Source organism: Neodiprion pinetum, chromosome 3, assembly GCF_021155775.2.
Source record: "Neodiprion pinetum isolate iyNeoPine1 chromosome 3, iyNeoPine1.2, whole genome shotgun sequence".
NCBI lineage: Eukaryota > Metazoa > Arthropoda > Insecta > Hymenoptera > Diprionidae > Neodiprion > Neodiprion pinetum.
This window is the reverse complement of record NC_060234.1, coordinates 2,679,783-2,695,470: the sequence shown is the minus strand read 5'-3', so window position 1 is coordinate 2,695,470 and position 15,688 is coordinate 2,679,783. Positions and strand designations below refer to the sequence as shown.

The 15,688-nt window shown below is 40.2% G+C and overlaps 1 protein-coding gene across 6 annotated transcripts in view; it reads left to right on the top strand.

Annotated features, from left to right (window-relative positions):
* The window catches only part of LOC124214118 (pipsqueak), a 34,516-nt gene that overhangs the window by 4,426 nt on the left and 14,402 nt on the right, over window positions 1-15,688 (top strand). For 4 of the 6 annotated variants that reach the window (XM_046616151.1, XM_046616148.1, XM_046616150.1 and 1 more), the window contains exons 1-3: window positions 7,685-7,728; window positions 8,125-8,269; window positions 8,475-8,639. In XM_046616151.1, the coding sequence (XP_046472107.1) occupies window positions 7,700-7,728; window positions 8,125-8,269; window positions 8,475-8,639 (339 nt within the window). In that variant the 5' untranslated portion in view covers window positions 7,685-7,699. Of the gene's footprint in view, window positions 1-7,684; window positions 7,729-8,124; window positions 8,270-8,474; window positions 8,640-15,688 lie in introns of those variants that run through there. The other 2 variants (XM_046616149.2, XM_046616152.2) reach the window with 1 other exon arrangement.

Sequence of the window (15,688 nt, the reverse complement as noted above, 5' to 3'; positions counted from 1 at the left end):
AAAGGGGAGCAGGATTGCTTTTTTTTTATTTTATTTTTATTTTTTACTTTATGCGCGCGCTCGTTTTTTTTTTTTTTACGTCATGATCGAACGGTATCACATGGACGCGTTTTACACGTTAGTGGAAGTTTCCGTCGTGTGCCGATCACGTCCCTCCCTCCCCCATCCTTCCCCTCTCTCTCTTTCTCTCTCTCTCTCTTTTTTATTTCCATCCCCTTTTTCACCGCGTACGTATAATCCTGACTCATTGCACGGCGTCGCTGTGTTCTCCCCCCATATCCTTGCGCCACACACTCGCATGCACGCGTACTTTGTTCCTTTGAGTTTCTCCCCCTTCGTCACACATCCTGCCGTCATCATCATTTTACTCCCGTGCACGCTATTATTTTTCCTCACCCCCCCCCCCCCCCCCCCCCCCCCCCCCCTCTCTCTCTCGCTATCTATCCGTATATCTTTCAACCCCCCTCCCCTCCTCCCCCCCGCCCCCCCTCTCCTCACCCCTTTCACACACTCTACTCCGAAACTTCTATGCATCCATTCCTTTCATTTCCTTTCTCTTCGCGCAATCGCGAGAATTTACAGAATATGTGTAACGTGCGTGGATGCATTTTTATTATTTTTAAATCGTTGCTATTATCGTTGTTGTACATTGTACAGCATACCGTTAAGAATCCCCGCGCAAAGAGTGTAAAAATACGAGGAATTTCGCAGTGTCCGCGTTTACTGCATATTATAGTTAAATAATCACCGTTCAACGATCGAAGATTCATAGATTTTTCATGTGTTAAATATGAAACGTTGGCTGTTCAAACATTGGTTTCTTCGATATTTTTTTTTTTTTCTTCAGCCGCTCGTGTTTACAATTATATTCATACCCGATTGTATAATAATTATAGAATTGTATTATTTTTTATTTTATTTCTTTTTTTTATTTCGACGGGATCGTGATATCGATACGAAACTTTTCTCCCCAAACTTCGACGACTCGCTGCATTATGAAATGCTTGCAGAGTGCGCGTTTGTTTTTGGACATTTAAATTTACAATCTTCGCAGACACTTTTTCGATCAATTTCAACGTCGTGATTTTGTTTTAAAATTGTTTTTGTATGTTCCTGAAATTGATCAACTCTTGTTTATTTGTTTATCCCTCCCAGCTCAATTAATTCTTCCTTTCGAGGTTCACTCTACTTTTTTAGCTAAACAAGGCTTTGAAGTGAATTTATTCTTGAACATTAAATTTTCGCAACAGTTGCAAGAAAATATAGCAACTGCGATCGTAATGAGAAAGAATAGCAACGGATAATAGACTTTCCGGTAACGGCTAGAAAAACTAATTATCATTTTCTACCTAGAACAATATTTTTTTTGATTATGGTAAAAAATGAAAATAGTTAAGGACTCAGCGCTAAACGGAACTAAAAAATTGTCTCACTGTAGGTATATCAAATATATCGACAACAATAGCACGCGTGTGCTTTATAACGTATAATATATACATATACATAATATATATATATATATATATATATATTTATTCATTTTCGCATTACGAACGCACGCACGTAAATATTACACGTATATCACTGCAATTTATAGTTCTGTCTTTCTTTCCTCTTCGCATCTTTTTAATTATTCTTTGCCTTTATTTATTTTTTTTTTTCTTTTGTTTCAACAACGAATTTCTTCATCTCCGTCCCTTCCTCCCGCATAATTGTACAGATATTTTCTTATCATGAAAATTAATTTCCCTTCTGTTCTACCGAACCCAACATTTGGAAAGTGCTTCACGTATTTTTCTAATCTTCTTCTTCTTCTGTTTCTTGTCGATTTCTCCCTACGACTCTCTCTTTCTCTCTCTCTCTCTCTCTCTCTCGGTTCACCTACTTAATTAATTTACCGACGTATCCGTATGTCTTTATTTATTTATTTATTTGTTTTCTTGCTTATTTATTCATTAGTTTTATTTTTATTAAATTTTTTTTTTTTTTTCCCCCTTCTGATATTTTCCTAGTTTTTACTTCATTCCATGCGTATTCGCCACTGTATTACCATTCTATTTTCTTTGCCCCTTCATACCACTACACTTAGTTTCACCTCTGTCTATTTATTTGTTTGTTTGTTTATTTTTTTTTTTTTTTTATTTATATAGTTATTTTTTTTTTTTTTTTTTCCGTCACTCTGCCTTACTTGTGTTTCTAAGCCTTGTCCAACATCGCCATGGGTATAATAAACAAATTTCTCTCTCTCTCTCTCGCTCTCTCTCTCTTTATATATATATATTATATATATATATATATATATATATATATATATATATATATATATATAATATATATATATATATATACACATATATATATATATATAATACAATAGATTTGCGGTGTATCCGGCTCTCTCACGGTTCCCTTTCGCTGGCTTCATTCCTCTTATATACATACATACATACATACATTACACTTACACAGTGCTGGCACTAGCGCTGCTGCTGAAACATCGTCGTCTCGTACCCCTTACACACACACACAAACACACACACACACACACACATACATATGTCTAAAAGTTTCTCCTCGCATTGTCTGAAATAACCATCTGTCTACTCTTTTTCTCCTTTTGCTTCTTTATATTCTTCTTCATCTTCTTCTTCTCCTTCTTCTTCTTCATCGTCATTATCTTTCTTCTTCCATTCTTTTTTTCTTAATCTTTTTTCTAGCATCTCTTCCGCACATATTCCACATATACATCTATACACACGCCACGAGATTGACTAAGAAATAATTCCCATCCTCGATTCGATCTTTGTTTTTGTCAATTTTTATCCAACAACTTCCCTTTCACTTACCCAATGCCTCTTCCTCTTCTCCGTGTGGATGGAGGGGAAAAAAAAAAAAAAAAAAAATGACCCTACATTCAATACACTCCACTATTTCAAAGTTGTAATTATTATCGTTATGGTTTATTGGTTTTTCGCTGTTGTCTCGTTTTGTTTTTAAACGAAAACTTGGTACCTGTAGTCGTTACTCGGTTCGTTCGATAATCTGATAAATATATTTCTATAGAATGTGATAATTAACGAAAATGATATATCTAGTAACAACGGAGTAACCTCGTATCGTATTTATAACTCTAATATATATATACATACATACACACAGTATGTGGAGAAGATTCTTTTTTACGGGGTTTCAGGGATATATACAGATTATTTGATCAGGGTTCGTTCTATATGGTGTGGTGTAATGGCATCATTACGTGGCTGGCTACTATACTTGTATATACAAAAAACAAAATAAAAAAATAGTAAAAAATACACACACATATGTGTATTCTTGCGATAATGTGACGTAACTTCGAACTTCGCGAAAAAGATGATTTAAAAAACGTCACACCACGACAATGACCGCGAGTATAAAAGTTATTCTGCGTGTGTGTGTGTGTGTTTGTGTATACATATACACAAATGTTTGGGGAGAGAAAATAGGGAAGATATAAGGGTAAGTAATAGTGGGGAGAGAAAGCCTGGGGGGGCGGAGGGGGGATTTGCGGGGGTTGATCGATATTAGATAAAACTGATATATGTACAGGAATATGTATATCACACACTCGCATATACGTCTTTGTTTTATTTTGGTTTTTCTTTTTTTTTTCTTCCACCTCTACAAACAGATCCCTCTTTCTGTGCAACGTGCACATGCGTACGTTGTGTACGTTGTGTACTTTTTTTCTCTCCCTAATTCATGTAAATGTAGTTGGTTTTCGTAACAAAAATGAGCAACCGATGAAACATTTCCTTCCCGTCGAATTTTTACTGACATATGTCACGACGTTTTTTTTTTTTTTTATTTATCATTCGTTCTCTTTTTTGCCATTTCGTTGTTATTAGTTATAGTTATATATTGTTGTCGTTTTTCTTTTTCTCGATCTTCTTCTTCTTCTTCTTCTTATTCTTCCTTACCGTAAGGCGAGTTGTAGTAACAGTAAAGAAGCATTCCGAATGCCATTCTCGTCTCCGCCCACATGATCGCGATGTTTCTTATTATGTTATATACGAGTATACATCCATACTGCGTGAGACAGATACGCGATATATATATATATATATATGTAACATATATATATAATAAATATGTATATATACAGGATACATGTCGTGTAGGATAAGACATGTGTATATTGTTCTCTTTTTCCTATACGACTTGTAAGTGTATAATTTTTGTAGCTGTATAAATTTAACGAACAAAGACGAAGGCGAAAATTAAAAACGGAACATACGTGTATCTATGTATGTATGTATGTATGCATGCCTATGCGAAGAGATTTTCATGTCACTTGAAATAATATTGATTAATCAAAACGAAGAATAATGTGAAGCAAGAAGAGTTTAATTCAAACTGTGAAACAAATATATATATATGTATACAGTATAACGGTATACTAAAGATGGAAAGAAAGAAAGAAAGAAAGAAAGAAAGAAAGAAAGAAAGAAAGGGGGCCGCGAAGAGCGCGTATAACGAGATAGGAAAGCGGCGAAACAGGAACGTGAAATCCTTTTCTTTAAAACGCGTTTATTGTAGGTCGGTAAAAATATTTTATATATACGTATACACACGTAAAAAACCTTATATGCATAGCACATACATCGATCCTACTCTTGGAATTATAATCGTCGATTTTCGCAGAGAAGGGATATCGATGTTACACGTGATATTCCAATACATGTTATACGCATACGGGCAAGTTTTCTTCCTTAACGTGCGAGCGTACGAAACTTGGCGGGGGGGGGGGGGGGGGGGGGGGGGGGGTGAAAGACGAAGAGAGAGAGAGAGAGAGAGAGAGGGAGGGGGGGAGAGAAAAAGAAGCGGAGCAAGATAAAGAGGATAGGAGGTATGTGTATATATATATGTACGTACCTATGTGCATACATGTATATGTATATATACGTATATATATAAGGTTGCTACGTGCAGCTCGCGGCAACGTCAATAACGTTGGAAAAACGTAAAAAGGGGGACAACGGAGAAGCTATAAGGATGAGGATGAGGAGGAGGGGCACAGGAGGAGGACGAGGGTATAGAGAAAGAAATAGGGCAGGGGATGCATAAGAAAGGAAGGAAAGAGAGAAGAAGGGGAAGAACGGAATAAGGAGAGAGCGAGCGAAGCCGAGGCGAATAACGTTTTCACAGAGAGAGAGAGAGAGAGAGAGAGAGAGGGGGGGGGGGGGAGATAGCGAGAGAAAGGAAACGAGCGAAAGAGAGTGGACGAGGACGCGGGCGGGGGGCGGGGGTGGGGTGGAGGCGGAGGCGGCGAAGGGAAAAAACGGGGTCGGAAGAGAAGGAAGCGTCGAGGCTGCGATGGCGAAAGAGAGAGAGAGAGAGAGAGAGAGAGAGAGAGAGAGAGAGAGGAGATACTCGGTGAATGGTTGCATGTACGTGTGTATACGCGTAGAATATGGGAATACACACGTAGAGAACGATGATGGGGGAAGGGAAGAGAAACGTGAATACGGGGTGAGCGAGGCGCAGGGAGATAGAGAACGGACGACGGGAAAGAGAGGGGTGGGGGGGAAAAAGAGCGGTAAAGAAAAAACAAGAAGAAAAGAATAATAACAAAAAAAAAGATGGGATAAAAATGAAAGAACGTAAAGTGAAGTAAAACCAAGGAAAGGAAAAAAGGAGATGGAGGATCAAGATATAGAGATAGAAAGAGAGAGAGAGAGAGAGAGAGAGAGAAAAGGCGGCAAGAAAAATTGAGATGAATTGAAGAAGGGTGCAGGATAGTCTTGAAAGAGGGATAAGAGAGATGGCACTCTTCTTTCTCCTTTTAGCTACGGAGCGAGGAAGAGGAACGTTCCGATCCTAGGAGGGTGAATAAAACCCCTCTGAAATGGTCGGTTAACTACAAATACATTGTATACCTACCCGTAAAATGGCTGTGTGATACTTGAAAAGGTGATTTTTGAATTATTCGATTGTCCCGTCAGTGAAACCCGTTCGAAATAATTCTAAAATGATTCCATAATTTTTTTTTACATTTTTATCTCAACTCAACGGTAAATATACCAAACGGATTTTGATGAAATTTTTTACACATGGCACCGAGGGAAATTTTTATTTCCGGTTACCGCTCAGTCCTTAACTATTTTCATTTTTTTTCCTAATTCCAACACATTCAAACAGTTTTTTCAACGATACCTTGTTTCACTGAATTTTTCTACTTATAACAGATGAAATTTTTTATCTTGCGATTACACGATATTTATATCAACATATTTTAAGTTCGCAAAAAACGGAGAGAGAGAGAGAGAGAAAAAATGTACTATATGTTGTACAGAATATACAGACGCTCTGTAGTAAAATATCAAGGGATTCGTTCCAAGTTCCGTCATACGTAAACACGCTGCAAGATTGAAACTATTCGCAAAATATTTCATTCAACAAATCGCCAAAGTAAGGTGCAGGTATTAAAAAAAAAAGACAAAGAAAGAATACGATGAAAATAAAACCGACGTACCCGCGTAACGAGAATCATCAATTCCGTCAGTCGATTTTCCGCTTCGCGTGTGCCGAGGAATAGCGATAAAAAAAATAATAATAACAACAACAATAATACCAATAATAACGATAACTCGATAAACCGGCAAGTTATATATCCAACCGCGTTCTATAACGTTTCATTTCGTTATCGCTGACTATCAGGAGTTGGAGGGGGGGAATCTTGAACGGCGCGTAGAGTGGGTAACCCAATTTTAAGATATCGCGTATACGCGGGCACGAAGAGAGATAATTGTTATACGTGTGTTTTTCACGTGTGTAAAAATCGTGCGTCGGAGAGGATCAGGAGAGGGTGGGTTTTGTCGTAGAAAAAAAAAAATAACAAAAATAACAAAAAAAAAAACTATCGCTGCGGGGCGACAAAGACCGGAAGTAAAGGGATGCGCGTGAAATATTCGCGCGGAGTGAATCTCGTCGGGGGTTTTTTTTTTTTTTTTTTTTTTCCGATATGAAATACGTATTGAAAAAGCGCCAAGTGCTGGAAATTACGGACAAATAACAACGAAGAGGAAGTTAGCCGGCTCGGAGAAGAGAGAGAGAGAGAGAGAGAGGAGGGAGGAGGTTGGTTTTCCGTTATCGTCGCCACGTTCTAAGCAGCTGATAAAACTCTCCCGTTTACCTTCCTTGCGCCTACCTACCTATCCGATATGCCTCCGCTAGCCTGGCAGAGCCTCGCGATCTTTATACTTGCTTACAATTGCCACGCTCGGCTTGCAGCCGCTAGATTGAAGATAACGAAAATAGCCCTTCCCTTCCTCTTCTAACCCCCTCCGTATAAAGAGTTACATAGATAGGAAGATAAACCAGAGTGCAGAGAACAGGTGAAGTAACCGTATATATAAACCAGAGTTCTCTCTAGACCAACGCCCATCTATTTCCTTTTTTACAATTCGTAAACCACCTTCGTCGTCGTCGCTCTCCGAACGATAATATACAATTTTCGCGTTATCGTTTATTCACGATTTTACTTCTTCGTTATCAACCTCTCGATACGCTGTTTTCGTCCTTTTTTTTTATCTTAAATTTTTCTCTTCACCCAATACGCGAATATTATTCTTAGTATCATCACTGTCATTGCTAATTCTTACTAATATTATTATTATTATCATTGTTATTGTTATTGTTACACTGTACAAAAATCTACATGGAACGAAATTGGGGAACGCACTACAGGTATATACATAAGATGCATGTGATATAATTTGTCTGTGATTGTGTCTGCTTGATAATTATAATGCATTATGTGTATACATACATATAAATATATGTATATATGTACATATATTTGCGTTAGCGGAAAATTCGGGAACCATTTTTCGCAGCGTGACGATCGGTAGAAGGATTTTTTTGTTTTTGTTTGTTTTTTTTTCTATACATAATATCAAAAAGCGCAGCTTGCGAAAAACGGCGAAAAGAAAGACACGATCCGAAGCCTGCAAATATTTATTCCTGTTCGTTTGTTTGTACTTTCTTACTTTTCGCACGTAATTCTCCTCGTTTTTTTTTTTTTTTTTTCGTTTCGTTTTCTGTTGCTTCCTTTCGTTTATTCATTCATATTTATTGTTGCAGTGGAGGGATGGCGGGGCAGCACTACTGCCTTCGCTGGAACAATTACCAGTCGAATATGACTTCCGTATTTCATCAGTTACTGCAGACCGAAGCTTTCGTCGACGTTACTTTGGCCTGCAACGAGGCATCGCTCAAGGCCCACAAGGTTTGCCACCGAATAATGAAAAAAATATGGAGAGAACGATAAGCGGAGTTCTTTCTTTTTTTTTTTTTTTTACATTTTTTCTAAAATTTTTTATCCATTTTTTGTTCACCGCAATACATCTCGTATGCGTATTACATTATTAGGCGTAACGATTTTTGATGGTTCGTTTTCAGTTTTGATTTTTTTTGTTTTGATTTTTTTACAGGTCGTCTTGTCAGCGTGCAGTTCGTACTTTCAAAAACTACTTCTGTCAAACCCGTGCAAACATCCGACAATCATCATGCCCCAGGATGTTTGTTTCACCGATCTGAAATTCATCATCGAATTCGTATACAGAGGTGAAATTGACGTGTCGCAAGCTGAGCTTCAGGTGAGTTGATTATAATTACCGATTCTACGATTAGATACGACGCTTTGTTAGGTACACGTTCATACGTGGAACGAGAATATCGTTGGAAATGAAAAGAGAAATAAATGCCGCGAGAGAAAAATGACTCGTATATAATTATATATGTTCATTGTACATATTTATATATAGGTGTATGTAACGCGTGTTACACGGCAAAATATGCTTTATCAAACGGGTTTTTCCTCACAATACTTGTAAAGTGTAATTAAAACTTTCCCTACCGAGGGAAAAATCTCTCATGTACGTACCGTAGACGATGATTTGTTTGTTACGCGAAGATACGATTGTGCCTGATACTAATTATCGTGAAAATCATGCGAGAACAATTCTTGGTCTCCAGTTGTGTTGCGGTTTTATTATAATTGGATCAAACACAACCGCAGCTTATTTTTACGAAAGGAAAACGACGAAGGAACTTTGAAAGAGAGACGCAACATGTGTGTTGGAAAAAATATTTCTTTTAAAATTGTTCATTCCATTTTAATCGAATTATTGAAACTGTTATATTTCACAGTAATCACGAATTACGAAAGTGTCTGTTATGTACCTATCTATCATACCGCGTACGGCATGATATATACTTACGAAATTCGTTTCGATTGACACTCTCCGATTTTTATCTGTCCGATATATACCCTACACCTGTTTACGCAACGATAAAAATCGTGTATCAAAAATTCTTAGCGACGATATTTGTTTCTTATTCGATCATCATTCCGTGTTGTTTCTGTAATTATCATGAATCCGGATTTAATATCCGTTCTTGGTGCTGCAGGAAACTGTCTTATCTATATTTACCACCGAGTTTGTTGCCTGAATAAAGCTACGGTTTATTACCGTCTACAGGTCCCTGCAATTTTTTATTTATTTTATGTTTATCTTCTAAATGTGAACCACCGAACGTCGCTAACTTACCGACTGTTTTACGGAAAACGTGATGATTTCTCACGTTGGTAACGCATCTTACCGACGCGACAAACGGTTTGAGTCTGCAAATTTACCGCGAACCAAAATCATCCATGAAAAATTCGCACGAACCTTTTTTTTTCCTTTTCGTTGTTATTTGAAACTCCGTCAACTGGTCTCGCGTAATTTTAGCATTCGTGAAACCGAAATGAACAGGAACTAGATGACGCGTTTCTGCTTGTTTTATTTTCTCACGCAGTTGATGTAATAGTGGTTTAAAAATTTGCCCCGATTGGATTTTTTTTTACCTTTGCTTTCCTCGAAATGGACACTGAATGAATTTGTAACGATGGTGGCAATGACTGACTATCATACAGTCCTCCTGAGGTATTCGATAAAAGACTGCAGGGGAAGGGCTTCGAACCAGTGCCTCTCGTCAAGTTGCGCATTGTTCTCCAATTTAGTTAATTTGCGCATTCGATGGCGACTGCCCAGCTCAGTCCAGACGAGAACAGGGATTCTCAATTTACGTACACGCAAAATGTCAACATTTCTTCCCCGCCTTCCTCCATGTCAATGATTTTTTTTACTTTGGTATTATGGAAACGAGAGAAGCATTCAATCCGAGAAGAATACAGTCGTAATCGCGCTTTTACCCCTTTATCGGTATCGATATCATTCACGCTTTTTTCTAACGAGCCGATTTCACAATGCTGATCATTTTATCCTTACAGCCGTAGGATATAAAATTAAAACGCGCGTTGCAGAAGAGACAGATTTTTATTTTGAAAAATTGTCGGATTGTAATTTTGAGTGTGACAATATAACCGTTCGACAATCCTGTCGAATTCCCGGAACTGATTATATTATCAATATTATGTTCATCAATTGGAAATAATTGGTCATATTCTTTTACAATCCTCTGTGAAAATTATAAATGTTCCATAACTTTTTTTTTTTTTTTTTCCTTCGAACGATTCTTCGACACACTTTCAAATCGCGTTGCTTCAATTCTCCAACGGCTTTCAGTACGTCGTGAATTTTTACGACACGTGGAAGAGAAAGAGGAGAAGCTTGGTAGATGTTACAGGAGGTGGAAGGAGGAATCGTGCACGCGTTCGCAGACTGTACACCACGCGACGACGCCAAAGTACATCGACCTTGGAATGAAAAGCGCCTTTCCACGCAGACGGATTGTCAGTCTATCTCCCTCATTCCCCTCTTTCTTGTATCCAAAATTGGAGAGGTAGAGCTCTCAGTTCGCACTGTTCTCTGCTCAACATCCCGCCGCAAATCATTCCCTTATCTACTATTTTCAATCTCGTTATCGACATATTGCCGAACGAATCTGACAATTATCCTGTATTATTATTCTTTTTGTTATTAATATTTTTTTTTCCAATTTTCTATCTTTAGGCGTGTCGCAATAATATTTTTTTTTTCTTGAACACACAAATTATACGATACTTTATAACTGCTTTATTTATTTTTCTTGATTTATATATTATAATCATCCAAGATCAATATTATACGTACCGTTATAATATACAAATTTGATAACACTTTCAACAATTGTAACAACAAATTCAAACGCGCGAGTACATAATTCAATGTATTGAAAAGATGCAATCGAGTTGCGTGTACAATAATGTTTATCAACGCCCCGAGCTTTCGGTTAGCTTGTTTTCGGTCCGAAACAAAATGCGAATTCGATTCTATGCGAATTATGCGACAATGACTCCCAATCTCTCATGTCGGCTGTATCGCCAGTCACCGAAAACAATTTAGCCGGAAGCCCAATACATTAATGAATATTAATTGATGTAGCAATGTAATCTATAACAAAAGTGATGAAAAAAAAAAGAAAGACTTCATCTGTACATGACATAGGTTTTCTCAAGCGTGCGAAGCTCGAGTGCAATTTTTTTTAAAATTCAACACCGACTGTATGCTCTCTGCAACTTTCCCTCGCGATATGTATGCGTGGCTGGGACGTGGACACACACATTCACACGGGCATAGAGTGCGTGTACATCCGACTCCCGACTGCTGCTGGAGCCGCAGAATCCCTTTGTCCGCGCAAACTCTGCCTTGCCTGCCTGCCTACCAGCCGCCGGCGTCTACCGGTCCTCGTTTCTCTCTCTCTCTCTCTCTCTCTCTTTCTCTCTTTCTCTCTGAACCGCGCGACGCCCGCTATCCCCGGGGTCAGCGTCGCCGTTAATTTCACCTCCTCGTCTCTCTTCCGCCCAGCCAGTGGCAAACGTCCGCATCCTCTTCTTCCCCTATCAACCCCTCTTTTCTCTTTTCTGTCTCCTTTGGTTTATGCCGGATTTGTCCCACTCTCTTCACTTCCCCTCCGTCGCCATTCCTGTCCGCGAATTCTATCCTGTCGTCCGTCCATCCGTCGACTCGCCAACGACGTTTGTCCCTCCTCCTATCAACCAGACTGAGAGTAGAGAGAGGCTACCGGAGAAGTCTGCATTACGCAAAACGCGCACCCGTTTCATGTGCAGCTACGGTATAATCGTCTTTTCTATGGGTTCGGAGTGAAGTTAGCCGCCTTTTAACCTACTACTCTACCGGTAACTCATTACCTACCGAAGTTGGTAAGTGGCCAACTTCACTACGAAACTGTTTACGAAATTGCAAACCAGGGAACAGACGCGTAACCTGGATTCACGCATGCGAATATATCCGTTCTCACGCATATATGTACGTAAATAATTAATGCACGGTTCGGTTACTCGACCCGTGCACACGCACGTAGGTAGAGTGTCGAATTTCGTCGCCCTGCTGGTTTCGTTCACCTCCCGCGATACGGCGGTATCGAAATTTTGTTCGGGTGCCTTTTCGAACCGTCGCGCCGCCGTTCCGCCACCGATGATACTGTACAACGCGACGGACGCGTCGAGAGGGGAGGAAACGACGTCGACGAGGACGATGAGCGTTTCAGGGGAAGAGGACCACCATCCTCTTCTCTTCTTTGTCTCTCCCAGGCCGTAGAGAGTCACTCACTCTCTTTCTCTCTGTGTTCTGCGGGCACTGTACCTACCTACCTACCTACCTACCTATCTACGTATGTATGTACTCGGCCTCATCGATCATCTCTTTCTCCCGCGCCGCATACCTCGCTTCTTCGTCGGCGATGTCTAGGTGTTGGTGTACGCATACCTGTCCTCTTGTATCGCGTACGTACGTACCTGCGCATGTCGGTACGTTGTACAGCATCATATATACACACATACGTACGTATGTACCGACTATCGGAAATATTCAACTCTCGCCAAGCTCTTTCTCCTCCCGATTCTCTCTCTCCGCTTCCTCGGCAGGTTCATAGCAGCTCTCCTTCATCGATACCCAGGGAAATGGCACGCTTATGTATTTCAAATGCCGCGACTCGATTAACTCGATTATCGAGTTTGAATTTTTCGTTGGTAAGGTACTCGAGCGCAGGGAACCTCCGTCGATTTTATCCCTCTCAATTTTTTCTCACTCCTTTTTTACCAGTTATCCGGAGCTGATGGTGAATATGCAGAAATCTTACCGCATTTCTCTTATTGTTGAATATTTGAAAAATTCATAGAAATTGATATCTGCAGTCAACCCGATTATCCACGAAGTTGGTTACGAATGTGCCCAACAACAATAACAACGCCCAGTTTGAACCGACAACGAAAATACGACGTATCTTTATTATACTTTTTTAACGATCGGAGAAATTTGAATTCTGGTATATGTGAGATTATGACAAATGGTGCTTGTTACGTACATACATACATTAACAGTTCTAGATTTCACATTCGGAATTATGATTCCGGGTTGTTCGGATTTTAGCCGCGGTGACAGAGGCTCGATCATTCGCATGAAATTTAACCAAAGGTAGATGGGCAGATGTACACGCATGTATGGATGATCGGTACGCGCGTGCGACTCTGTGTGTGTGTTTATCTTTTCTCGCAGTCTACATCCGACAGAGAAAATTTGTCGCCTCCTCCTCCTCCTCCTCCGAACGCCGACGGCGCGTTTCCCCCTCCCCTCTCCCTCTACCCTGGATTCCCGCCCCCCCCCTCTCCGCCGTCTCTCTGCTCCTCTCCTCTCCTCTCCTCTCGGCAGTATCCACGCATCCCTCATCTCCCGGCAACAACCGAACCGACTCGACGCAACGCAACGCGCATCGCGATACGCAACGTTTCGGCGGTTTTGCCGTGTCTCGATCGACTGACTACTCGTCTCGTGGATTTTGCGTTGTTCCCTTGTCGTCCGGATTCTCGTTTTTCTAACGAGGATCGCGACGCGGTATCACCACGTCGTTTTGTACCTAACCTAACCAAATCTAGCCTAACTTCACTCTCTCAGACTCGGTTGGTTAGTCTGTCCTCCCTCCCTCCCGCCCTCCTACCTCTCTCCCTCCCACTTCCTCTCTTCTCCCTCTCTTCCTCTTCCCTCTCTCCGCATATCGAACAACAAATGCCATTTCACTTTCGTTTGGTTACGCGGCGGTTGAGAGGTAGCCTTGTGTTGTTGGCATTAACAAGCATAAACCTCCCGTGAACACGCGAATATTTCGCTCCTCCCCTCTTTTTATAGCTTTGTACAATTCAATTATTACACTGCTGTGCAGTAAGTTATTTCACGCGGGTTGTGGGAACCGTGTTGTGCAGTTTTTTTGGTTTTTTTTACTACTCCGGTGGTAAAGCAGTGTTGTTGATGTTCGGTTGTTCCTGTTGTTGCTGCTGTTGATGATGCTGTTGTTGTTGTTGTTGTTGTTCACTTGTTCGATGAAATTGTGAAAGACTTGAAAAGCTCCGGACGCTGAAACCGTTATTCCGCTCGTCGCGTCGCGAGTGACTTACTTCGTGATCGTCTATCTCTGTTTATTCGTTATTCATTCGTTCTACGTTGTCCGCGCAACGCAATCCGAACCGTGAACCAAACCAAGAGTAGGTGGCGAGCGATACGAGAGCCTACCTACCGAACTGGTGGCGATGCGAACCTGAACTCCTCGACGCTTTTTGTTCCTCAACCAAAGTCTAACCGGCTGCCTGTCTGCCTGCCTGACTGACTACGGAAGGTGAGTGTGACAACCGCGAGGAATAGGGGGAGGAGGAGAAGGAGAAGTAGTAGTAGTAGTAGCAGTAGTAGTAGTAGTAGTAGTAGTAGTAGTAGTAGTAGTAGTGAAAATAAGGATAAGAATAAGAGTAAGAAAATTCTCGCGACGACGCAGCAAGGGCGACTGCATACGTCCTTTCTGTATTTTCGGTAGATCGCGCGATAAACCGAACAGGGAACTTCTCCCTCTTTTTTTTTTTTGTTTTTGCTTTCTATTCTATTAATTTCTTCTTTTCTTTTTGAAACGTTCGCTTTGTTCGTTCGTTTGTTCGTCAATCTCGGCTTATTAGTTTTCCATCTGCCTCCCCGATGGTATCGCATTTTTTAACGCAGCCTTTTTCAGCAGGAGGAAACGTCGTTGCGTGACTGTTTATTCGTACTGTCAGCTATTTGTCAAACCGTCGAGAAACGCAACGTTGTTGCGTATAATCGACTTTCGACTCCCCCCCCCCCCCACTTCCACCCCCTGCTTGAAAAAAATTCGAAATTTTTCATAGATTTCCTTTCATTTTCCGAGACTGTTTTTTAATTTCCGATTGTTTTCTTTTTTGTAACCTACTCGCTTACTCGCTCCGATCACGTTTTTTTTTTTTGTTTTTTTTATCCATGCTCAAATGCTTTAGTAAAAACGCGTTGGGGCACGCACGCACGGACTTGTCGAGTTTTCTCGTCTTGAAGTTATGCAGACAAGCCAGGATTGTGCTAATCTTCTTGCAAACATGTTTTTCGCTTCTTATACGCCTATGATTCATCATCCTCGTTGGAATTTCGACGTACTTTTTCAAATATTTGACTTATTAAATTTATTATTGCCCAAACGGTTGTCGTGGGTTTTTCTTTTGTAGGTACAATCCTTTTACACGTCATTGATTTTATATTATTTTTTTACTTTTCTTTCCCTTTCGGTAAAAACCGTTTGTGCAAGAACCTTAGTAATGCATAATTGTACGTTTTGAAACAGAAATACAATATCTCAGTCGGAACAATTTCTCTCT